The sequence below is a fragment of the Equus przewalskii genome, chromosome 24 (assembly GCF_037783145.1).
Source record: "Equus przewalskii isolate Varuska chromosome 24, EquPr2, whole genome shotgun sequence".
NCBI classification, from domain to species: domain Eukaryota; kingdom Metazoa; phylum Chordata; class Mammalia; order Perissodactyla; family Equidae; genus Equus; species Equus przewalskii.
In genome coordinates this window covers 28,075,092-28,100,226 of record NC_091854.1, presented here as the reverse complement: position 1 = coordinate 28,100,226, position 25,135 = coordinate 28,075,092, and the positions used below count along the sequence as shown (strand labels likewise).

The 25,135-nt window shown below is 42.0% G+C and overlaps 1 protein-coding gene and 1 long non-coding RNA gene across 5 annotated transcripts in view; one reads left to right on the top strand and one right to left on the bottom strand.

The window, feature by feature from the left end:
- Window positions 1-22,307, top strand: part of LOC139079040 (uncharacterized) — a 37,463-nt gene extending 15,156 nt beyond the window's left edge. Inside the window, exons 8-14 of the long non-coding RNA XR_011532300.1 lie at window positions 1,986-2,107; window positions 7,673-7,835; window positions 10,109-10,520; window positions 11,841-11,909; window positions 19,656-19,818; window positions 20,407-20,521; window positions 22,170-22,307. This is a non-coding gene — a long non-coding RNA (uncharacterized lncRNA). The remainder of the gene's footprint in view (window positions 1-1,985; window positions 2,108-7,672; window positions 7,836-10,108; window positions 10,521-11,840; window positions 11,910-19,655; window positions 19,819-20,406; window positions 20,522-22,169) is intronic.
- Window positions 935-23,582, bottom strand: RPE65 (retinoid isomerohydrolase RPE65). 4 transcript variants are annotated; one of them, XM_070591817.1, is made up of 14 exons: window positions 23,472-23,582; window positions 22,266-22,348; window positions 20,360-20,510; window positions 18,694-18,801; window positions 18,443-18,584; window positions 14,662-14,809; window positions 13,372-13,453; window positions 13,001-13,133; window positions 12,752-12,891; window positions 11,953-12,082; window positions 3,927-4,041; window positions 3,734-3,828; window positions 3,515-3,626; window positions 935-2,160 (listed from the first exon to the last, which is right to left on the bottom strand). In XM_070591817.1, exons 1-14 carry the CDS (start codon window positions 23,480-23,482, stop codon window positions 2,009-2,011), a joined length of 1,602 nt encoding a protein of 533 aa, XP_070447918.1. In that variant the 5' UTR covers window positions 23,483-23,582; the 3' UTR covers window positions 935-2,008. The 4 variants fall into 4 exon arrangements, 3 of the variants coding, with proteins under 3 accessions (XP_070447918.1, XP_070447919.1, XP_008526329.2); XR_011532299.1 differs by lacking the exon at window positions 13,372-13,453; XM_070591818.1 differs by lacking the exon at window positions 20,360-20,510.
- Between the last annotated feature and the right edge of the window lie 1,553 nt (window positions 23,583-25,135).

Here is a 25,135-nt window from a genome sequence, read left to right as displayed (position 1 = left end):
TTCAATTGAGTTTTTTCCTTAAAATAGATTTATTTGTTTATAGATGGGGCACGGTTCTCTAGTTCTCCCAAATGCGTAGCTCTGGTTCCTAGAAAGCAGGGTCCTTAATTTTTTTCAGTCCAAGTCAATCCCTCTTAATTTAAGTTTTTAAAGCTCATGTTCCATCTTTGGACTTGAGAAGCAGCTCCTAAGCCTTTTTGGTACAATATTAGCAATGATTGCGTAGAGAATTCCAATTTGGGTGAACTGGCATTGGCAGAGTGTATTTTAGTCGTGTCTGCCTCTCTCCCTTCTTAGCGCTGTAGTGACCACCGCAGAGCGCAGCGCTGGGAATGGGATCCCACCAAAGGAGGTGGGTGAGCCCGTCGAATCGCAGGCCTGCTTCATGGAAACCCCGTGCGAGGGAGGCGGGGTGACTGGCAAGGCTAGGAAGTGGAAGTTTCAGGAATTCTCTTAATTTGGAGACTTTATTGAGTATAAAACTTAGTAATTGTTCAGTAATTTATTTTCTGCATTTCTTAAAAAAGCAGGTAAATAGCCTTCTTTGTGGAGTTAGGCTCATGTGCCATGTCTGGAGAGCAAAAACAAGCGACTGGTGTTTATCTACAGTCACATATTCATTCCATGGCATTCTCTGGCAGTTCTCCTTTTCTGTTTTGAGATTTCTAGTTCTATCTAGGGGTTCTCCATAAAGAAATAATGGCTATTTTAAAGACCCACAGGAGGAAAAGGATGGAAAAGACCAGTACCCAAATCTTAATAATAGTTGAGCTTAGGTGAGCTCTGTATGATTTTACTGTATAATTTCCCCTTTTCTGAAATTTTAGATTTCCTTTGAAAAGTATATCTTAATGAGTATTGATGATTTAAAAAAATGAGTTTTCATTTTATCTAAATAAGAAAATCAGAAGGAGGCATGAAGTACTCTAGTCAGTTTGTTCCTTCAAAGTATTTTTACTTAGTCAAACAAAGTGCCGAGCCTCTTAACTATAAGGATATGTTAATACTTTTGAGCATAAAATAGGTACCAGGATTAAGGTATAGAATACAGTTTTTTGTCAATTTCCATTTTTTTTGCAAGACGTTGCACCAAAGAGAATAATTTTAAAAATGACAGTGCTTAAAATGTATTAATATCTGAATGTTAATAATTTAATATTTCCTCTTTTTCTCTCTCTTCCTCTTCGGTCAGGTGACTGCAGTGCTTAAATATAATCAAACAGAAGAGGCGACAAAGTATAACCCCCAAATAGAATTCTAGACCCTAATTTAAGAAGAAATTCTTTTTGTATTTATGCACTGTTTTCCAAAAAACTATAGTCACCACTATATGTAATTGCCTTGATGTTACACAAGTTTTTAATAAATAATCTCTGAGATGTTATTTGGCTGAGAGCCCTCAGTTGATTAGAGATAGGTTTCCTTATAGTAAAATCAGAAAAAGTAGTAATTACCTAAATTAAATGGAAATGTTAAAGTTCACACAGCTTGAGAATTTTTCAGCACTTTTATATATGCATACAATTTCTGTGATTACTGTTAGATGATAGTTGCTGGGTTGAGAAGAAGTTTGGCTGACATTTAGTAATTAGCCTTTTTTGCATGATACTGCCTTGATTCAGCAAAGCCACACACAAATCAGGAGTAGAGGACCTTGGCTTTTAAATGTTAAAAAATAATTGGAGCAGATAGGTACCTAAAATGCAATTTTATAATGAAAGTAAAAAATAGTTTAATAGATCCAAATTCATTTGCTAATCGCTAAATATATAAAGAGGTTTTTAGTTATGGTCTGTTTGTCTCATAGAGAAGTGTAATTATCTAAATATGTATTTTTTTTTAAAGGAATTGCTTGCTCAACTCTGTGCTTTCTGTAAAACATTGCAAAATTGTGTGTCTGCGTGTTAAAACCGTATATTACAGCAGGCTAAAATTGGACAGAATTTGATTGTAGTTCTGACTGTTTTCCTTGGTTTTGTCACCAGAAACATATCTTGCTAGAATGTGCTCAGGATTTTTTGAACAGTCCGTGAAAGGTGACAGGGATGTTAATCTCCACTTCAGCCCTGGCGACTTCGCTCAAGTCCTTGGCATTCAGAATCAGGAGGTAAGCGGGTTTTTGTCCTGCCCCAGGGCTCACCACCACGCTCAGAACTACACCTGTTGATCGGAAGGAAATAAGGCAAGGGTGAATTTAAAAAAAGCCCAGGACCATAGATGAAATGTCATTGAAATAACACAGGCACTATTACACTGACAAATGAAGAAAGCCACATGACTCGATATCTTGTTTTGACTCTTCCACCACCTGGCTGTATGACCAACCTAAAGGGATCTTTTAAACTCTGCGTGTCCCCTAGACTATAAGCTCTAGGCAGGGAGTGACCATATCTGTGTTGCCCACTGTCATATCCCAGTAGCCCATTATAGTGATCAGAACATGCAGGTGTTCATTAAATTCCTCTTGAATGAATGGATCTGCCTTTTCATCTGTAACATAAGATTTAACACCTGCTCTACCTACCGCAAAAAAAAAAAAAAAATGTTGTGACAGTCAAACACAAAATCTATATCGTGAAGACTTTGAAAACAGTAGGTATATTATTTCTTTAATTCCCAAGACCTAGCTGGGAGTTGTGGCTCTGGATCCCTTTCTAGCCCCAGCTTACTAAAAATAACCAAACCAGAGTCACAAAGCTGCCTTCTCAGCCTCTGTGATCTGTTAGAATACTCAATTTCTGTCCTTAGAACTCTATCCTTTTTCAGACATCTATCTAGGTCAGGAAAACCAAAAACCTAGAATTCATGGTGCTCTTTCTTCCTCCTTCTCTCCCTCATCTAGAGCAGTCATTGGTGTTCCATCATGACACCAGATGGTGCATCTTTTCCACTAGTAATCAATGAGAGGCCAGCCCTGATGGTCTAGCGGTTAAGATCCAGTGCTCTCGCTCCTGTGGTCCAGATTCCTTTCTCAGTTAGGGAACCACACCACCCATCTGTAAGTTGTCACACTGTGGCAGTTGCGTGTTGCTGTGCTGCTCAAAGCTATGCCACCGGGACTTCAGATACCTCCAGGGTCACCCATGGTTGATGGGTCACCCATGCTGGACAGGTTTCAGCAGAGCTTCCAGACTTGACAGACTAGGAAGAAGGACCTCTCCTGAAAAAATTGGCCGTGAAAACCCTTCGAATAGTAGTGGAGCATTGTCTGATATAACGCCAGAAAGTGAGAGAATGGCACAAAAAGACGGGGCAGGGTTCCGCTCTGTTGTACACAGGGGCTCTGGGAGTCGGAATCAATTCATTGGCATTAACAAGACAATCAATGAGACCTGACCACAAGATGATGCTTGTTTTAAAGTAAGTTTAAATTCTTTAGTGTTGTCTCATTCAGTAATGTTAAGGATCATTTCTGAACATTAGGGGATAATCAACATAACTCCTCTCCTGATGAACTAACTATGTGATCTCTAGTAAAAAGAGAGTTTTCAGATATATCCATCATTTTCATTACCATCATCTTCTTCCAGGGCATCTGGGTGAGAAACAAAGATGGGTTCTGAGGGGTACGAATCAGGCTCTTGCCATACCCAAGTTTCTTTAGTCTTGACGTTCAGTTTACAGAGCTGCTTGTAAGAAAAAAAAAATCGATCAGTCAGTCAGTCAATATGTTTTTTGTGACTAGTATATGACTCAGAGTACTGCTTTAATATTAGTAAGAGGGAGTGATTACCCTGTCTGGAACAAAGTGATTCAAGCCGAGTCCATACGCATATGTATAAGGTTTCCCACCATACTTCTGGTAATTGATTTGAGGAAACTCGAATGCTGCAAAATAGAGCACATGCTTAGGAAAACTCAGTTAATCTCTTTGAATGGAACATTGTGTTCCCTCTCATGTGAGTTTCTTCTCTAAATCATCTCACCTTGGCGAGGCCCTGAAAAGAGAACCTCAGGTTCCAGCCAGATGGTTTCGTCACTGCACAGAATCGCAGTGGCAGTTGTGTTGGGGAGAGTGACCAAATTCTTGCCTGTGTCAGCCTACGAAAAAGGATAACAGAAACTTCAGTGAGCAGAAAAGAAGTCAAGTATCCAGAAATGCAGTCTTCCAGAGTCTTATCTCCTGAGTTCTTCATTTCTTAAGTCAACATGTAGGGAGAAACAGTGCAGAAAACTCTAGAAGGGGGAGCCCGGGGACACGACTGGGAAAGCTGTCTGTGCCTGTGTCAGTCACTGCCTGTGTGTCACTGGGAAAGTCACACAACCTCTCAGGCCCTCAATCTTCTCATCCGTAAAATGAGACTGTCCTCAAAGACTAAGTCCTCTGAGGAAGGGCTTCAGGAAAAACAGCGTTTTTCTGCAGAACAACAAAGACTTCAACCCCCTAGGGATCCATTTACAGTGTTCATCTCTTTTATAGTTAGGATGTATTTTGATCTTGTTTGAAAAAAAGTCATACAGTTATTTTGTCAAAAGGAAGAATAAATGTAGAAAATCTACCAGACCAGATGTTTTCTAAGATCTCTCATCACCCACATCCCCCCACCACATGATTTTTCAGATTATTTTATGAATATAATATATCATGAACTCTTTCTAAGAACATATTCATTTATTAATACCTCACTACATGTTTTGTGCTAGACTTTATTCTAGGCATTTGGGATATTTTAGGGAATAGAGTCCGTGTCCTCCTGAAGGTTACATTCCAGTTTGGGGACATAAACAATAAATATAATTAATAGATAAAGTGTATAGTACATCATAAATGTGGGGAGAAAATAGAGCAGAATAAGGGGATCATATGTGGGAAGAGTAGGTGGGTTGTAATTTTAATAGGCGGTCAGGGTGGGCCTCACTGGAAAGGTGACATTTGAGACAAAACTTGCAGGAGACGAGGCAGTTAGCAGTGCAGATATCTGGGGAAGAGCATTCAAGAAGAGCAAGCAAACAGGACAAAGATCTGAGGTAGGAGGATGCTGAATGTGCTTGAGGAACGTTAAAGAGATCCATGTGGCCGCAACTGACTGAGCATGCGGGAGAAGAGCAAGAGAGGAGAGGAGAGAGGTAATGGGCCCAGGCTGTGTAGAGCCTTATAGCTCTTTGAGAGGACTTGGTCTTTTTCTTGGTCACTGGAGAGTGAGTGGTTGAGCTAGAATGGAAGACAGGATCAGTGGAAGAGGTCAAGGAACTGAGAGGTCAGGTCTTGGAAGAATCCCTTATGATGAGTATATTGGAATCACCAAGAGACAGTGAGTGAGAGATGGGAAGCCACTGGGGGACTTTGAGCAGAAGAGTGATATGCTATGATTTATTTTTAAAAGAATCACTCAGGGGCCAGCCCCAATGGCCTGGTGGTTAAGCTCAGCACACTGTACTTTGGTGGCCCAGGTTTGGTTCCTGGGTGGGGACCTACACCACTCTGTTACTGGCCATGCTGTGCTAGTGGCCCACATACTGAAAGATAGAGGAAGATTGGCACAGATGTTAGGGAAGGGCAAATCTTCCTCAGCAAAAAAAAAAAAAAAAAAGAAAGAAAGAAAAAGAAAAAAAAGAATCACTCAGGCTCCTCTTTTGAGACTACCCTTAAGAGTAGGAGGGAAGCAAGAATGAAATCAGGGAAACCAGTCTGTCTTATAGTAGTCCAGTCAAAAGAAAACAATAGTTCAGATTAGCCCGAACAATTAAAGGTTGGTGTTGTCACAACAAAGATGGTGACCACTGCATGTGGGGTAAATTATTTGGTGGGGGAAGATGAGAAGTTTAAGTTGTGTCTTATTCAGCTTGAGATGTCCATTGGACCTCCAATGGAGACGTGGCGTTGGCTGTAGCATATAAGAACCTTGAGTTGAAAGGAAAGTTGAAAACGTAAACGTAGGCTGGTTTAAAACGTGAGTCTTTACAAAGAGCACACCCTTTTGTACAAACAGAAGACAGGAGAACAAAGGGCTGAGTTTTGGTGCCCTCAACATGAGAAGGTCTTCAAGAAGAGGAATGAGGGGGTAGCTGGTGGGTGCAAGAGGAGTCAAGGGGAGGATTTTGTAAGAGAGCAAAATAACCGCATGATCTGAGTGGTCCAGTGAGAAAGGGAGGAGAGTGACGACGTCGGGGAGAGGGTAGAACTGCTACAGTGACGTCCTCCCGTGGGTGAGGAGCTTGGGACGGGCCAGTTCTGGGCAGGAAGATGGATAATTCATTCTGAGTGCAGATGCTGGTGGGCGGGTGGATGTGGTGGCAGGAGTCTATGGTTCTTTTCTGATTTCTTTCATTTGTTTCAGTGAAATAGGAAGCAGAGACATCAGCTGCGGATGAGTGTGGAGGTGGAGGGTGTTAGAAGTTTGAAGAGAGGAGGGTGTGAAATACTTAGCTAGGAAAGTGGGAGAGTAAATGAAGTTGGGAAATGTAGCAGTAAGGTTTGTGGACATGTATTTAAAATTGGGCCAATTAACACGATTATGTGTTTTTCAGCAATTAATTTCAGCCTCAGAAGTACAAGCACGGAGTGGGTGGAAAGTTGAATTTAACTAGGATTGTGGTTTTGACAAATGAGTTTGGTAAAGTAAGAAAGAGGCAAGAGAAATGAGGATCTATACAAGGGGGTGATTAAAATGATTGACCATGGAATTTTATTTGTGTAAGGAGGGCGAGCAAGTCCTCAGGGGAGTGAGGGATAGTGAGAAGGTCACGGGTTTGGTGGATGGGAGGATCCTGGTGGGAATGGCAGTAGGGCAAGTGATCTTGAAAGATGAGAGGTGTGTCATGCATGAAACTAAGATTATGGAGGAAGCATTCATGGGTAATGGCAAGGTCAGGGATATGACTCTGGGGAGGGAGTAGCTGAGCTAGGTCGGAAGACAGGTTCAGCGGGAGAGCTCAAGGAACCAAAGGCCAGGTTCCTGGAAGAATCGCGTACGATGTGTATACTGAAATCACCAAGAGTCAAGAGTAGATCTGGGGAGTGTGACACTGAGCCAGGAGGCAGAGGGAGTGTTGGTTAGCAGATGACAGCAATAATGAGAGGTGTATATATGTACACGTGTACGTGCGCTTGGCTATATAATTAGCCGGAATGAGATTAAAAATTGAGAGATTTTAAGGGTGGATAGAAGGAACAATGGTGTGGAAGCAGCAAAGTGGAACAAAGAGGACACCTACCCCAACTCCAGGCCAGAGGAGAAACTGCCACCCTGGAAATTGCTGTGGACAGACCAGTGTCCTCGGGAGAGAGCCAGATTTTGGTTAAAGAAAGAAGGTGGCGGGAACGTTCTGATAAGAGGATAGAGGGGATTTTTCTGGTGACGTACTATGAGTTAAGAGGAAGTGGTAGAAGATTTCCAGGATAGGGAAGGGATGGGAGGTGAGAAGCAAAGAGAAGAATGGATTTCATGAGATTTTGTGTAATGGGGCCTCAAGGCATTTCGTGTTGATGTTGGGAAGAAGATAGTGGTGTACATATATCTGCATATTTATCTATGCACGCAATAAGGTCAAATGTCTGTGTCAAACATATTATTTATGTGATTGTAAATTTAATTATTTTACTCTGTTCTATCTTATTTTTTCTATTATTAAATTAAGGTTTTTTATGTAGGAAATCCGTCATGTTATCTTTGCTTTCCTCAACAAACTACCTCCTCCTTTTGACTCCCCTCCCCATACTTTTCCTCTGCAGACACGTTTGTCCTTTGACCCAGCAGTGCCCCTTCTGAGAATCTCTCCTATTGATATGTCTGCACGTCTATGAAATAACACACATACAAAGTTACTCCTTGTAACATTATCTGTAGAAGCCAAACACTGGAAACAACTCTGCTGCTGAGCAGTGAGAGGCTTGGGTAAGTTCACAAAAAGAATACTGTGTAGTCGAAAAAAGCAAGATCTTCAGTATATATTTTTAAATGAAAAAAAGCAAGGAACAAAGCAGTGGACATAGAAATCCACTTTTTGTGTAAGAGAATGGGAAATAACAATTATATATAAATTTGTATTTTCTTATATTTGCATGAGCAAACCAAGGAAAAGGAAGACATTAATGAAAGTTACACTTGGGAACGGAATGGGTGCAGACGAAGACCGGACTGACACTTCCCAGCGAATATGCCTTTTTATATCATTTTGATTTCTCCACCATTTACACGCACTGCCTATTCAAAAATGATAAAGATATATGTTAAAGATACTACCACCGTCTTAACCAGTCAACTGGAAACTTCAGTCATCTTATACTCTTTCCTCTCCTGAGCCCTTCCCTTGATCTGTTTATTATCTCTCCTTATCCTAGTTTACGACCTATTTTTCCCTTCACTGGCAAACTTTGGAAAGTACAGAGTACAGTACCTGCTCCCACAGGCTCACCAGATGCCCACCTTTAGTGCCTTGAAACCTGATTTCGACCTCTCTCGTCCTGCTCCCCTGGACATCACCACATCTGGTGTCTGGTCCCTAGTCTCCATCCCTTCCAGCTTGTCTGTGGCAGTGGGCACCAACGACACCCTCTGCCCTGTCCTGAGTGGCCTCACCCTCTCTTAGCTGTAATTAGGGCTCTTTGGTGACTTTTTCTTTTTCTGGCTGCTCTTTTTCTACCACTTTCTGCACGTGAGCGTTTCCCAAACTTCTGTGCTTGGCCATCTTTTCTTCTCTCTAAGCATTTTCTGGCTATCAGATTCCTCGTTTTTAAAATAAGCAAATGTTTATGTTTCTTTTAGAAAACTTACTCTAAAGTATGAATTTTTTTCCTGCTAGCAGTCTCGTCTATCTGTTCTCACGCATTTGATCATCATTTCAATACCAATAATTATCAGTTCTTTTCTTCCAACCCTTATTTCTCTCACAAGGTCCTGCACTTGCATAAGAAAGCCTACAAGACTTCCTCATGAAGATGTTGTAGATATTACTTTTGTTGTTGATGATGGTGATGATAACAAATATTTATTTAACACTTGCTTTGTGCTAGGGACTGTATTTAGTGATTGACATATTATCACCTCATTTACTGATCACAACAACACTATAAGATGGATATAGATAAAGAAAAGGAAATCTAAGAAGCTTAAATGTTTTTCTTTGTACATAGAGAAAGAGAATTTAAGGTTAAATCAAAGAGCCAGTAAGTGGCAGAGCTGAAATTCAAGTTCGGGTCTGTTTGACTTGAATCGGCTGCGTACCCATGATCCCTGCTTCTCAGAGTTCCTCGGTTCATATTTATCTCCAGACCTGCTCTGCCTGTTACAGTCCCTACTTTGAAAGATATCGCTACTTTAGACACGAAGGCTTAAAGGATCTCAGTGACCTTTTGCAGGTCTAAGACTTCATCCATTCTGCCGTCCAATCAAACGTGAGAGGCTTTTAATTCCACCTGCAGCAACTCTCCCTTTTGGCAGCGTTGGTAGGTTCCCACTATCACTGCATTTTTCTCTCACCTGAGGAGTTTTAATTGTCTCCTCTGCCAGGTCCCTATCTCCATCCTTTCTCCACTTATACCCAGTTCTACTTATACCCAACACAGCCTTAATGTGGAAAATCAGAGTACTAAAGCTGCAGCTGACCTTAGTTATTATTTAGTCTAATATACTTAGGTTTCAGAGCAGGCAACTGAACTTGAGAGTGACTGAGGGACTTGCTCAGAGAAGACAGACATTTAGTCATAGAGACAACCACAGAAGGTCAGTACACTTGACACCCAGCCCACCAGCTCTGAACATGGTTTTCTTCTGTTCAAAACCTGCATTGTCCCCCATCACCTGCCAAATACAGTACAAACTCTTCACCTGGCCTTATGCCTTCAGAGATTACCAACCTATTTTTATAGCTCTTTTCCCCATTGATTCCACTACTTTTGCTTATGTCCTAACCAGTTGGATTGCAATCAATTCCCTCTGCTTTTCTGCCCCTCCCCACTTCTCTGTCTTTCCTTGAACTATTCCTCCTGTCTTCAGTTGTTCTGCTTCAGTCCCATCTCTTCTGCCAAAATACTGCAAATGCCTGTGTTCCATGAATCTCCCGAAACAAGTTCAACTGCTCCATTCTCTGAATAACCAAAGCGACTCACCCTGCCCTCGTGCTGACATGCGTTATCGTTACCGAATCTCCTTCCTTCCCGCTACACTAGGTAATGACTTCCAGGAGAACGAAAAGTGGATCCTCTCAATGTACCCACTGAAACAACTAGTGTGATACAGCAACTAGTGTGAAACAACTAGGTAATGGTAACTACACATTTAGAAAAATCCTTCCTTTTTCTTTGTTTTGGAATGTGGAGACAGTGAGGTAAGGAATATTTAAGTTAAATGGTCGTATTTCATTTCCTTAAAGATTACTGTGATTTTACCGTTATTAGCAAAATAAGAGTTTACTAAAATCGACTGACTCATTCATTTGGTATTTGATGGGCATTCAACTACATGCCAGAGATCTGCTTCCTAAGGGGAACTTAAGAGCCCTTAAGGTACCCAGACCCATCTCCCAGAGCTCCAGATCCATCTATACCAGCTGCCTGTGGAACGTCCCTCTTGGGATGGCCAGTGAGTACCTCAGTGTCAACAGGTATAAAATAAATCTTACTTTTTCCTGTACACCAGCTCCTCCCACTCTCGTGTTTCCAACTCAGTTACTCATCATCCACTCAAGTGCTCAAGGCAGAAATCTGGAAGTTATCCTGAGGTCCTCCCTCTCCCTCACATGCAATTGCTCACCAGCTCCTGCTCATGCTGCCTCCTGAATACTTCTCAGCTTTGTACCTTCCTTTATCTCTCAGTTTCCATTCTTTTAAATTCAGACATTTATCCTCTTTATTTGCCATATTGCATTAGTCTTCTAAAGAGCCTCTAGCTTCCAGACTCCCCGTTTTCAAACTGTCCTCCACCATGCTACTAGAGTGAACTTTCTGGATTACAGATCTAATCATGTCATATACACATTCCACACACTTCAAATATTTCCATGGCTCCCTATCATTTATACAAAACCCAAAGGCTTATAAAGTCCCATATAATATCCCCCTGGTCCGCCTGCCCAAAGCCCATCTCCCCTCTGTTCCTAAGTACCAGCCCCAGCAACTGCTTTCCATTTCCATATTGAGTTTTGCCTTTTAAACTGCTCCCTGCCTTTGTAGAAGCTCTTTTACCTCCCTAGAACGCCCAACCTTAATCTCCCTCTTTCTTATTCTTCACAGAGCTTACAAGCTTGCTTCGGAGCTGTAGTGTCTGGTTCTAAATTGGGTTTAGTTTCCACCGCATCTGTTTTCAGCCTTGGGGACAGTGTTTTACATTCCACGTAGCTGCCTCAACCATGTAGTTCTGTGTCTGTATCTCAAATGTACATAAATGAGAGTGTCTGCTCATGTATCTACTGGGAACTTTATATTTTCTTGATTTTGACTGGCGTTTCTATCACACTAAAAATTCTGGATGTGACTCTGACATTTTAAAAAGACAGTCACTGAATACAGGGAAGAAAAAGTAGAAATAAAGAGACGACTGTCTGATGCTATTAGCGCCTTTTATGCTCTAGTGATATTTTCAGAAGATTTGTCAGAAACCAAAATAAAGGGCTGATTTCCCTGCGAAGGCACTTTTTGATGCTTTATCTCTCTAGAATTTCGAATTATTCAAATTAAATTATTTACATATTGACAAAGGATCCTAGGAATCAGTGGTCTGCACTATTCACTGAGAAAGTATATTTTAAAGGATTTTGGAAATGATAGAATACCAGATTTAGAATCAAAATCTAGTTGTCACTCTGGCCATGCTGCAGTTGCTTTCGCTCAGTCATGGCTCTGTTCTGAGCTTCAGTTTCCTTGTTTGTAAAACGAGGGGAGTCGAATTAATTGATTTTTCAAGTTCCTTTCAGGTCCGACATTTCAAGACTTTATGTGTGAACATAAAGCTGGAGAACAAATGCTGAGAAGGGTGAGAGATTCTTGTGTCTGTAATCTCCAGGGAGGGCGGTTACCTTGTCAATATTCAGAGGAAGCACGTATCTCCTAACTTCCGGCTGGGGAGCTTTCCTGGCATTTTTTTTCACCTCTTCCCAGTTCTCACGTAAATTGGCTAAATATAAGTAATTATAAACAAATTCAAATCTGCAAAAATAAGAAGTCAAACATGAAGTACGGATAAATACAAATAATTTTGGAGAGATGATTCCTGCCTTTTAAAAGCACAAGCGCCTGTCTGTTCTTTGTTCCCCAGCCAGGAACTGCTAATGGCCCAAGTATGTTACAGCCATTTCCTCCTGTCCACTCTGTGTGAAAAAACGCAACTGCCTGGTGGATGTTTAAGTAACAGCAGCCTGTGATACTTTCTGTTCTGCTTCCCCATCACCATTCTGTCTGTGTCTTTAGGGACTACGGTCTTTTTAGTGACTTGGCTATTCTGAAGAAAGCATGTCTCTTTCTCCCAAACCCAGAGTGGGTGGAGTTCAAGGTCCCCCCAAGGGATCTTGTCCAGTTTAAGTGGAGTTCAGTTTAAGTTCACTTAACAGGTCACAGAACCTTTTCTTTTCAGATCTGCTTCATGGATCTGATTGGTTTTCAATCATGAACCATGGTTTGATGTTCAGTTTGTGAGTGTTTCTGATTACCTAAACTCCCTACTGCTTTTTCAATTACATTTTGGGACGTAAGCATACTCCTTGCTTTTTCAGATGTAATTCAGGTTAAATATTGAGAGTAGCATCTCTGAAAAGAGCCCCTAATTTCCAGGAGCAAGTGGAGATGCAGCTGTAGGATTTATCTAAGGTCCTCTCTTACCCTTTCCAGCAACAGAGATCCACAATCAGAAACTCGTTCTCTTCATAGGTATTGATGTGATGGAAGAGGTTAAAAGAAGAGGTCCTGTATTTATTATTGAGATACTTTCTTCTTTTTTTGTCAGCAATATGAAGCCAAACCTTGAAAAGTGAGGAAAATATTTTGATGCATTTAAAAATGAAAAAGATGTTCATTATGAAATATACCTTCTTCAGAATCACAAACTTGACAAATAAATGTAAGACTTACCCCCATGGTTTCGTTGGACTCAAAGCAATCCATGTAGTTGGCTCCCCAAAGACTCCATGAAGAAAGGAACTTGAACAGGTTAATTTTGACTGGTGTCTCCACAAAAACAATATAGTTGGGAGTCAAACCAAAACTGTTCAGAAACACAAATAGACTTGTGAATGGGAAGGGCTGATTCTCAAACCACAAAGAAATACGTATACTTGATGTATGCTCAGTTACATGAATCAACAGTGCCTACATGAAATTAGTTACATTTAAATTTGGGTTTCTGCAAGAAAGTGTCATGATCAGGATTGGTATCAAAGGTAGGCAAAGCAGATCTTTAAACTTGAGTTTTCCTGAAGATTCATAGCAGGCCTTTGAGTTACCTATGGACGTAAGATGGCTTGAATCGGTCACTGCAGGGGAATTGTACAACGACCTCTGACTTGCTTATTGGATCTTCCTTGTCTGAAATAAAGTGGTTTTAGAAGGCTTTGGAACAGCCTCTTTTTTTTTTTTTTTTTTTAAATACAGAGCATTTAGAACAGCTTATGCAAGCAAAGAAATACATTTTCAGATCTTTATTTTTTTTCAGAACTTATTATCATTTTCTCAGGCATTGGCATTCTTAGCAAAATTTCATGTGAAGCTGCAATCACCCAGGAAAATCCAAATAGCAACAGATTTGGAAAAACGCACTCAAAAAGTGTTGTGGCAGGCAGAATGCAGCAGAGTCGCATCTTACATTTGGAGGTGGGGTTCTAAGTCAGGGGAGTAAGGCAAACCATGAGGATGGCCAAAATGCCTTTTACAGTCTCTTAGCTACCTGTAAAGAATAGTGTATGTGGGTTTGTGTCAATAGCCCTGTACAGTAATTCTTAAGCACATTAAAGTTTATTTACTACTAAGTCAGTGGTCTTCCAACCTTAGTGTGTGTCAGAGTCACATAAAGAGCTTCTTAAAATGCTGATGGTGGGCATATCCCCAGCATTACTCATTCAGTCTGCCTTGGGTGGGGCTCAAGATTCGTATTTCTAACAGGTTCCCGGGTGATGCGGCTGGTCCAGGGACTAGACTTTGAGAATCATGCTAAGGGACACTACAAAAACCCACATATATTCAAATAATTCTATCATCAAGATGGTTATCAAATTTCTGGCAATGAATGGAGAATTTTACAATGTACTCTCTCTTCTGTTTTAATATTCTTTCTTTATATTAATATGAGTTAATAGATTTCTTTGTAGTTTTGGGAACTAAATACACACAGCATACTTAATACACCCTCATACATATATGTGTTTATGCTCTTATGCATACACATATGTTTGTTTAAAAATTTAATTTTGCCTAGCACGTGAATAAGCGTTCAATAAATGTTTGCTGGATTTGAATCTAAGTCTTATCAAATCCACATGTACACCACATCTTTGAATCATTGTAGAATAGAGCTCGGTCACTTGCTTTCTGTATTTTCAAGATGTCATTTCCTGCTTTGGTGCCCTTGGGCATAGGTCCCCTGGTAGGACAGGGATGAGGACAATCATCTTGAAATCAGAGTAATTTAACTGTGCATGTAGTGCTATCCTGATATTCTGATCTGGCATCCTGTATTTCCAGGAACTTTCTCACAAGATAGACATTTGTTTTAAGAAGAGTCAAATTGGTAAACTGACCTGCTTGTAGTGGAGGGATCTTCACAATATTGTAGGCAATTGAAAAATTTTTCCCAAAGCAATTACCAATGTTGTAAACAGTTCCATCACTTTCGATGTGGGGGTGAGCAGTGGCTCCATTGACTGAGACATAGTTGCAAAGATCAACCTAGGGAAGGAGAGCAAATGCCATCCATGTTACGAGAAAGAGTGTAAAGAAAGACCTTTGGTCCCTAGATCTGACCTCAGAGCTGCTGCTTGCACCGTCACCCTGAGTGCACTTTCTCTTTCTTTCCATCTCTCTGGGTCCTACCCTCTTTGAAGTCTGCCTGAATTCCCATCTTTGGTGCAGAGCTCTCCTCTGACCCCCATGGTAACCCCTTGTGCCTCTGAAATCTTGGAGTTCTCCCTGGCTGTGCTCAGTTGATGTATACTGTACACCGTGCTGAGTAGTCACTTTCCTTTTGCACATTCAGGTTGTCCTCAAACAATGATAAATTTGAGTCCTGGGACTTCTGTGTATTTCCCTTATTATATTATATGAATTGTATGAAATTGCTGATATTCAATAATTTTCGTTTTACAAAAATGGCAGTTTTGTATGGGACAACCTAAATACCAAATCCAGTGGCTTGCACAGAGTATGGATCTGCTACTGAAAGGAACCCCAGGATTCATCTAATATAGAAAGTCTTAACCTAAATAGACGTCAGGGAAACTATGAATCTCCTGAAATTAAATGCAAACGTTTTTGGAGAGAAGACTTAGCGCTTTAATTCAATTTGGAGTCTCATAAGAGATTCAGAACCACAGATCTAGCACAAACCTCTCGGTTTGCAGAAGGAGAAATTGAGGTTCCTGAGAGGTCAAGTGACTTGTTCAAGGATACAGAATCAAACATTGGCAAAATCAGCAGTAAAATGTCTAGCCGGGACCTTCTCAATAAGGACTTGTTGAATGAATAATTGATGGAGTGTATATTTGTTTAACCAAAATTCTTTCTACTGGATTAAGAGAATATGTTTTAAAGGATAGGGATTTTTTAGCATCCTTATTTAAATAATAGGCAAGACATTCCTTCATTCATTCCAGCATTCATCAAGTACTCATTGAGCTTCCATTATATGCCAGGCACTGTGCCAGGGTCCAGAAAACAGAGACGGTCCGTCCTTTCAAGAATTTCAGTCTACATGCCACAACTAGAAGGACCCACAACTAAAAGAAAAAATATATATACAACTATGTACTGGAGGAATTTGGGGAGAAAAAAAAGAAGATTGGCAACAATTGTTAGCTTAGGTGCCAATCTTTAAAAAAAAAAAAAGAATTTCAGTCTAGACTTGCGCTGTCCAATATGGGCCACATGTAGCAATTTACATGTAAATTAATTATAATTAGATAAAACTTCAAAGTTAATCACGTCGGCCACATGTCAAGTGCTCTCTAGCACTTGGACAGTGCAGATGTAGAATATTTCCATCTTCGTGGGACGTTCTATTGGATAGCACTGCGTTAGACCACAAAGCTGGTCTACAGTGTGGCAAGTGCAAAATGGTGTCTGTAGAGAAAGGTCATCTAACCCCGACTGGGGGATTAGACAGGACTTCACAAGACAATGAGAGATGAGTAAAACTAATGCTTGAAAGATGAGTAAAAGTCAGCCAGGCAGAGAAGGATGACTGCGCTCCAGAGAGTGGAACCCTGATGTACAGGCTTAGACTTGTGAAACAGCGTGTGCTGTTCGGCGACTACTAGTCATTCAACATGGCTGCCGTGAAGGGCATGCACCAAGGAGGGGAAATAAGGGGCCAGCCACAAAGGCCTTTGTTTGAACTTTACCTTGGAAACTGTGGGTGCCCCACATGGCGCCCGTACACATTCATCCTTGCATTTTAGAGATGTTGCTTCTGCTGAGGTAAGGAAGTTGTATTTAAGAGAATCAGGCTGGAGGCAAAGGCACTGGTGAGGAGACTATTTCAGTAATAGTAAACAAAAAACCCTCAACGTTTTCAAGCTATATTTTTATATGAAGCCAGGGTACACAATGGAACCTGACTCCTAATAAAGTCTATTCTGGAGCCGTATAATGAACTTCGCATTCCCAATTAAATTACCATGGCGATTGGAACGCAGATTCACTATCAGAGTCAAATGAATGGTTTAAAAACTCAGCTTCAGTTCTTCTCTAAATGATCTACACAGACACACACACACGTGCTTACAGACATACGTCAAAAACATGGAAGAGCTCTTGAGAGTACGTTAAGCCTTAGTAAATAGTCTGTTGAGAATTATAAATCAGCTTGTGATATTGAGACCCAGTGTTGGTACTATTTTTCCTTTCTATTCCCACTACACTGAATTTCTAGTTCTGGTCTTGAATTCCACCCAACTGGTCTCCTAGCTATCCTGTATCTCTTTTGTCCTCCCATACAGCTTACAGATGGCTTCTAGATTAAATTTCCTGCAGCACAGCTCTGCTTGTACCACTTCTCTGAGCAAAAACCCTTCAGTAGCTTTCCATTAGCTAAACAACTTATTCCAAATTTTGTCCATTATTCAAACTTGTAGCTTCACTTTCCCCTGTGTCCCACTTGACAGTGCGTGCTCTAGATCACTAGTTCTCAACTGGGGGTGATATCCCCTAGGCAGAGAGCTGGGAATGTTGGGGAGCATTTCCGGTTTGTACAATGATTGAGGACATGACTGATACTTAAAGGATGGGACACCAAACCTCTGCAATGTGTGGCACAGTGTCCACAACGATGGAGTACCTCCCACCCAATGCCACTAGCACTTCTGTTGAGAAATACAGCAAAAGTGCCAAATAAATTATCCTTTAGTTTCCATCTCTATACCTTTAATCATTTTACTTTCTTCACCTGAAATGTCTTTTCTCCAAATTCACTGACGTTGTGCCTCTTCTTTAACTTCTAACTCAAATGCAAGCCTTTTTAACCTTCCTTGATCTACCCTGCTTCACATCCTCCAATGACTGCCAGAAGTAATCTCTTTCTTCTCTGTGCTTTCATAGAAGGTTTTCCTTCTCCTAAAGGGCTCATCACATTGTATGTCCTATTATATTTAAGTTGTGTATTGGTTTGATTTCTCCACCGAGGTGTTGGAGAAATGGACAAGAAGGATGCCTTGGAAATAGTTACATCTTAATAAATATGGGTTGAAAATGTGGATCTATTTTATTGAATGCTGCATTGCATGTCTAAGTTCTTAGCAAAATTTGTCGCTTTCTAAATGTTGCTGATATTTTTCTCTATGCTATTTCATTTAAAATATAGCTTTATTTCTAATAAGGTGTGTCTATAAGAAAGGGCAAATTGGTTCAACATACTCACCTAGAACCATGAATAGCAGAATTTTCAATATTAATAGCTGCAATTTTTTGAGCACCTGGTATGTGCCAGGTCCACGCTAGCCTATAAGAGCTGTAAATGACAGGGACCATGTTATCTTACCCATTAATGTATCCCTTGCATCTAGCATAAGTTTTGGAATGTGGAAGGGATTCAATAAATATTTGTGTCGCAAATGAATGAATGAACACGTTAGGCATTTTATAAGGTTTTCCTCCAATACATATAATAAGTGTTTAAAATTTCATAGTTGAAGAAACTATGAAGAAAGTTTGCCTTATGTCACATGACTAGTAGTTGATGAGAAAGCAAGGATTTGAAACTTAATCTATCTGGCTCTCATGTTCTTTCTACCAAACTGCACAGTTGATTTCATCCTAAGTTGCAAATTCTAAATTCTTGAGCACCGTCTCCTGAGCACCATGTCCCACCTGCTTAATTGTCTCCAAGGTCTCGGGATTAACCTTTGTAATGAAGTTGGTCTCTGTGCAGGCGTAGTAATCTTCCCCCACTGGGTAGATATTAACAAGGGCATTGTCAGTAACCTCCACTCCCCGAAAGTAAGAAAAAAACCTGCAGAAGCAAATGGATTTTTCAGTCCAGTAGCTTTAGCTTTCAAGCCATGAGAGAAAAAGAGCTAATGTAAAATGTCTTTAGTAACATGCGGTTGGGTTTCAGTAACCTGGAAAATATATTCTTGCAGGGATCTGGGAAAGCACAGGTGCCAAATTCTGTTATGACGATCCTTTTCTCGGTCATTGCCCGTACGTAAGCATCAGTGCGGATGAACCTGAAGGACATTGAGACACAGGAAAGGGTCATAGACGGGGCAATCAGTGTAGTCCATGTGAAGCTTAGAATGGTCATTCTGTGGGTACTTAGCAAGTCGGAATCATAAATGCACAGCATAAAGAATGAAGAGTATTGTCAGGTCACTTTCTTGGGGTGACCAAGATCGAAAGAGACAATATGCTACGAGCTTAAATTTATGCCCTATAGACCTCTCAGGGACAGATGGAAATTGAGGCTCAGAGAAGTTAAGTGGTTGGCCTATGTGGCTGAACTGGGTTAGAGCTCAAGTTATCCAGAGCCAAAAAACATGCATTTTCTATATCACACTACGCAGCCGCCATGCGTAGTTCCCATAGGACCCCTGACTTCCTGTAGCCTCTAAACCATCAACCTACACTTAGCTGAGAAATATAGGATGTGGGGTGCTGAATTATATTCCTTTCAATCTCTCTATGTCCCTTTTGTGTTTTTCTTCAGTTTTAAAATTTATTTTGCTACCTTTAAGAGTAGGTATTCTTGAATCCGTTTGCTTGCACAGGCAGACCTCCTGAACCATGTCCCAGACTACATGACATAGGCTGCCTAGGATTTCTCATATGGAGAGCCAATTAAAATCTGAGTTTACACTTTCTGCAGTTCATATGTTAAGTGTTTAGAATGTCAGAGATGAAGAAACAAAGTCATGAAGAGGAAAAAGTATCAAGGTCTCGACATATGAAAGCTTTGTCTGACTTCCAAAGTATGCTTTCAAAACTAAAGTTTTGCTTGACCTGATCTCTTTCTCTTGTTGCAGTCCAAGTTATCGTGACTACTTTAAACATCCATTTACTCTTCCTTTTGCTGTCTCTTCAGGATGCCTGACATCTGTGGTGATCAACAAAGCCACTAACAGGCCTAAATATCAGAGCATGAGACGATCTACTCACCGTGGTGTTAATGGGGCTTCCTGGAGTGCGGGCTTCAGCTTACAAGCCTTTCAGCAACAACCTCCTGTTTTAGAAACCCTATTTTTTCTGTATCATTTTGACATATTTGGTCCTTCCCTCCTTTGTAGCTCCCCTCCCTCCTTCCCTGTGGCCTTTCTGATTATAAAAAAGGAAAGGAGTCGAGAGAGCTAGTGGCCTAATAACAACAATAACTATAATAATAACTATTATTATTCCTGAATGCTCTCTACCTGCTAGGCACTGTGTTCTCATTTAATCCTTGTAACGAACCCTGAAGTACATTCTATTATTTTCCGTTTTGGAGATGACAAAACCAAGAATTGGAGATTAAGATCATGCTAAAGGTTGCCCACCTAGGCAAGTGGTGTCTGGTAGATATAGGGTTTGAAGCCAGGCATGTTGGACCCCAAAGCCCTAGTTCTTAGCTTCCTCTCTATCCCGCAGCACAGTTCCCGGGTGTCCACCCGGATGCACTGGCCCAGGTGGACTCAGAGAGGAAGCGAATATCTAAATCCTCTTTTGGGTTCAGGAGGTTGAGAAGCACAGGGAAAGAGGAGCTGAGCTGGGTCCCAGCCCCGGGAGGAGGAGTGGGACCCAGCAGGCCTTTACCTTCGGTGGTAGGTGACGTGTCCTTCCTTAAAGTCAAACTTGTGCAGGAGGGCTTGCCCATCAAACAGGTGGTAAAATGGCTCAGATCCAACTTCAAAGAGTCCTGGCCCACATCGAAGGAGACTGCCCGTGAGCCAGAGGGGGATCCTGCCTGTGATGAAGGTGAGACACAGAACCTTGCTTTTTACCCCTGCCCTTGACTGGCTCGTCCCTGTGAGGCCGGTGACTCTATTGGCAGCCCGACTGGGCAGCCTCTTCTTTGTGAAGCTGACAGTCTTCACATCCCCAGCTCTCAAGCCCGGCAGCACTAAGAAAATGTCTGCTGGACTGACTCTCCTTCCGCTGGGAGACCGAGGGGTGGGAAATGTGGCAACGCCTGAATTTGGATAAAGGGCTAGGAGGAGACAGGGACAGGCATTCTGAGGGATGTGGAAGTCTCCACCTGACAGCTTGCCCCAGAGACCAAGATACTTGCCTTTTGACCATCTCACTTCTAAGAAGAATTTCGAGTTTCTTGATATTTTGATGGAGTGAGCAGTAGAAGGGATGGATAAGGAGCAGGGATCAAGACACTAAAAAAAGATGCGTGTACAGACGAAACCATTTAAATGAAACAACAAGAATACTGGCTTTCTAAAACCTAGAGCTATATTCTTTTGAGAGTACGGGTGACTTCCAGATGAAGTTAACCTGCTGTGCAAAGTACACCGGGCCGGGTGTCAGAGGCCTGGATTCCGGGTCAGGGTTTGCCGTGTGCCATCCCCGGCCCTCGGTGCCCTCGTGTGCACAATGAGGGGGCACAGGAGAGGCGTGGGGCCTTTCAGTTTAAGCAGTTCACTTTGTGCCCTTTTTTTCCTTTGAAAAGTACAGCGTTTGGCAGTGTTTGCCTAATCCTTACTAATGATTTTTTTTTTTAACAAATGGACTATTTCCTGCAGCTCAATTTTCACAGCCCACTTGATAAGGATTTATATTTCTGGGATATTTATAAAATATTTATATTTTAGGAATATAATTATATTTTATATTTCTGGGATATTTAAAAATATTTATATTTTAGGAAGGCATGGCTTAACTAAAAGGCACAACATTAACTTGATTGCTAGAACCTGCACTGCTCACATCAGAATGAAGTTGAGAAAGAGCATTTGGCTCATCCCTTCTACTCTACAGAAGAGGAAACTGAAAGGAAGGAGACTCGCCCAGGCTGTGGCCCTTTCAGTGACACCACATCCAAGCAAGGATGCTGGACAGGTTGTGTGGTGTCTCTGGATAATGATAACAAGAGAATAGTAACTACCAGTTACTGATCACTTTGTGACAGATACTGGGGGACTCTTACTATTTACATTATCTCATTGAATCTTTACAACATCTCCGTGAGGCGAAATTTGGTTTTGGTAAGTGAGAGAATTGAGGCTGAGAGAGTATAAGTTGGAAGATTCACAGCTAGGAAAATATTAGAGCTGTGATTAGCACCTACACCTGCCTGAACCCAAAACCAAGACTCTCCCAACAGAACGGGCATGAAAGCCACCACCCTTTGTTGTAATAGCTCCAGAGCCTTGTCACCAGGTACGTGTTTCTCCAGACACTGACGGAGCAGACGTTTATAGCACATTTACCATGTGACAGTCACTGAGCCAGCACTGACAGTTAAAGATGACAAGGATGTAGTCCCAGTCCCCATGGAGTGCCAGTTAGTAGCCTTTTTCTACATTAGAGAAATAAAGAAAAGGGAAATGAGAGGGAATGGGGTTCTTGGTATAAAAAGCCCCAACCCTCAGATTCCCCTCTCTGTGGCCCACAGGGGGAGCCGGTACTGAGCAAAGCCAACGAATAAAAAGCCAGAGAAGAGAGATCTCCACGGAAAACAGAGGGTAGCTTCCAGATCAGCGAGACCCACCTGTCACATGAGCTGTGAGCGGCGAGGACAGCTCCTCCACCGTTTCAAACAGTTTCTTGTAACCAGCAGCAGGATGCTCGACTCTGAAATGGTGCAATAATGAGGAAGAGGCCCATGCCATACTCCAGGAAGTCCCTGGAGACAGAGGCAGAGCTGCAGGGGCAAAGGTGCTCTCCAACTCAGTGCCCGTGCAGCACTGCCAGTCTAGGCTTGGCTGGGAGCACTCTTGGTGGGGGGGGGGGGGGGTTGGAAACGGATCAGGTTTGCAAGGGGGCCCTGGGTCTGTGCTCCTCCTCTGATGTCAGGGGAAATGACCTCCCTTTTAATGTCACAGTGAACTTAATTCTGCCCTCTGCATTTTCCCACATTTCTGAAGATAAATAACAAATCCTGCTGCCATCGCTTCCCATCCTGACAGAGTCCCCACAGCGCTCCCCGCGTGTCCCTGCTGCCAGCGCGCCGCATCGTCGATTCTCTTGCCTCACAGAGAGTCTCATCCTTTTCTGTCCTAGGAGCTGGGAGACAACAGCTTTTTGGTTCAGTACCTCATCCTTTGTTCACCCACGTTACACCATCATCCCTTTCTGTCGTCTCATTTCTTCACCGATCTCCAAGAGCCTCAGTGCTTTTGAAAAACAGTCAGACCAGGAGATTCAGCTTTCATCTTTTTGCTTATTTCCTGCCTCTTCACTTTGGCTCCATTTTGTAACTTCTTAGAGTGGGAACTCTGACCGGACCCCCTAATTATGATCGTTTTCTTTTATTAAGCACTCACTGTGTACCACACACTATCAAAAGAACTTTGCATGCCATTAGCTCACTTAAATCTCACACCACACAATGGGGTAAGTACCTCTCTTATACTCATTCTATATATGGAAAAATCTAGACTTCAAAAAGTGAAGTAATTTGCCCAAAATCACACAGCTAGGAAATGCCTGGGCAGGAAGTGGAACGCTGGCCTACCTCATTGAAATCTTCGCACTCACAGCTGCTTCGAAGCCCCATTCTAAGTCACACAAAGCCCACTGTAATTTAGACCTGAATTCCAGATATTTGCTTCAATGTATAAATAGGGAGAAATTGCCCCCAGCAAGACCCAAGGCCCTCCCTAAACAGGTCATCGGTCCTCTTCAGGAGCCCTTGAAATAGCCCATTTACCATCTACCCACTAAGGCATTTAAAAAATCTCCCAGAGATACTTACTGGATGGACATTTTCTCTCAGTGGAGGCCTGAGAACTCTGGCCCCAACTACGGGATGAGGAAGCAAGTCCTTGGCTGGGGGCCTTTATGTGCCTTCTAAATCCCCCTCAAAGGGGCTGTGGCTCGGGAACCCGTCCCCACCCCCTCAGCTGAGGGAGGGGAACAGAAGTGGCTTTCAGCTCTCAGATCCTCCTGATGCCTGAGCCTTATTTGGGCCTGCCGTTCCCATAACAATTTTTTGGCTGTTTTCCAGAGACCTCAATCCTTCTCAAAGAGAATGAGAAGTGGATTAGGAAGAAAGGAGCTGTGTGGGAGTGGCTAGCATCAGGCCTGAGCTGATCCTGGTCACCCCACTGGAACCTGGCACCATTCTCTGGCACCCACCTGCCTCTACCACTTCTGTGCCCTCATCTTCACCTTCATTTATTCATTCACTTACTTATTTTTTAAAACATCTGTTACATATTGTCTATAGGCCAGAGATGGGCACCCTCCCTGTCTTCACAGATCTTGTAAATCTGTAGGGAGTAACAGGAATTCAATAAAATTTTTTAAGTGCTACAACTGGAGAAGTATGGAGTGTTACAGAAGCACACTGAAGCACCTCCACCCCTCTCTGATCCCCTTGTTGACCCTATTCAGTGCCCCATTTCCAACCAGGCTGAGGACTTGAGCTACGTCCTTTGATTTCATGCTGAGGCTGGAACGCTTTTCAGAAGCTTCCTTATCATTAATGCTGGCTTGCTCTCGGCCTCACCCTCCTGTTCACTGGTTTGTGTGCTGCACTCAAGAGTAGATAGCACTGTTTCCTTCATATTTCCATAAACCTCGATCACAGAGCCTTGTAGACTTTGTAGAGAAATCAAGACCCATGTCATGAGAACAGAAGGAATCACTGGAAGTTTTTATCTGGAAAAGTGACATGATCTGATGTGCATTTGATTAAGACCACTTTGATGACATTGTGGATAATATGTTGGAATGGGAGATTTGGGCAAGATAAATTAGAGAGAGACCAAACAAGTGGAGGTAGCTGATGTAGGGGGTGGTGCAATGGGGACAGATATGAATGGTCAGATTCAACAGATATTTCAGAAGAGGCCTGATCAAGCTTTGTGGTTGGTAAAGGCGTTGGGGAAATAAAAGGCAGAGAAAGGATGACCACTAGGTTTCTGGCTTGAAATATGGTATAATTCATTGAGATAGTGCACACTGTGAGTGTGTGTGTGTGTGTGTGTGTGTGATGTTTCAGTGATGCGAAGAGAATGAGTTCTGACTTTGATAAATTTATTAAAGAAGTAGATTGCTGGGGGCTGTAATCGTTTGAAGACTTCATAAGGAAGTGGAGTGAGCCCGAGTCTGAAGGATGGATGGGGCCAGACACAGAGAAGATGGAGAGGACATTCCCGGTGAAGGGAGCGGAGTGAGAGAAGGCAGGGGAGGCACATCTTAGAAGGACTTTCCATCTCTTACGCCGTTTCTGTAGGACTTCCTTTTCTTGGAAGAGTCTCCTTCTTGAGTAGAGTTATGGGCCATGTTGGGATATGTATACACTGTCAGTCCACTGAAGAGAAATTCCAGAAATGCCAGGACCCAGTTGCTTTTCTTCACTTTCCCCTCCCATTACAAGGGCCAAAGGAGAAGGCTTTGTGGCAGCCAGGTGCC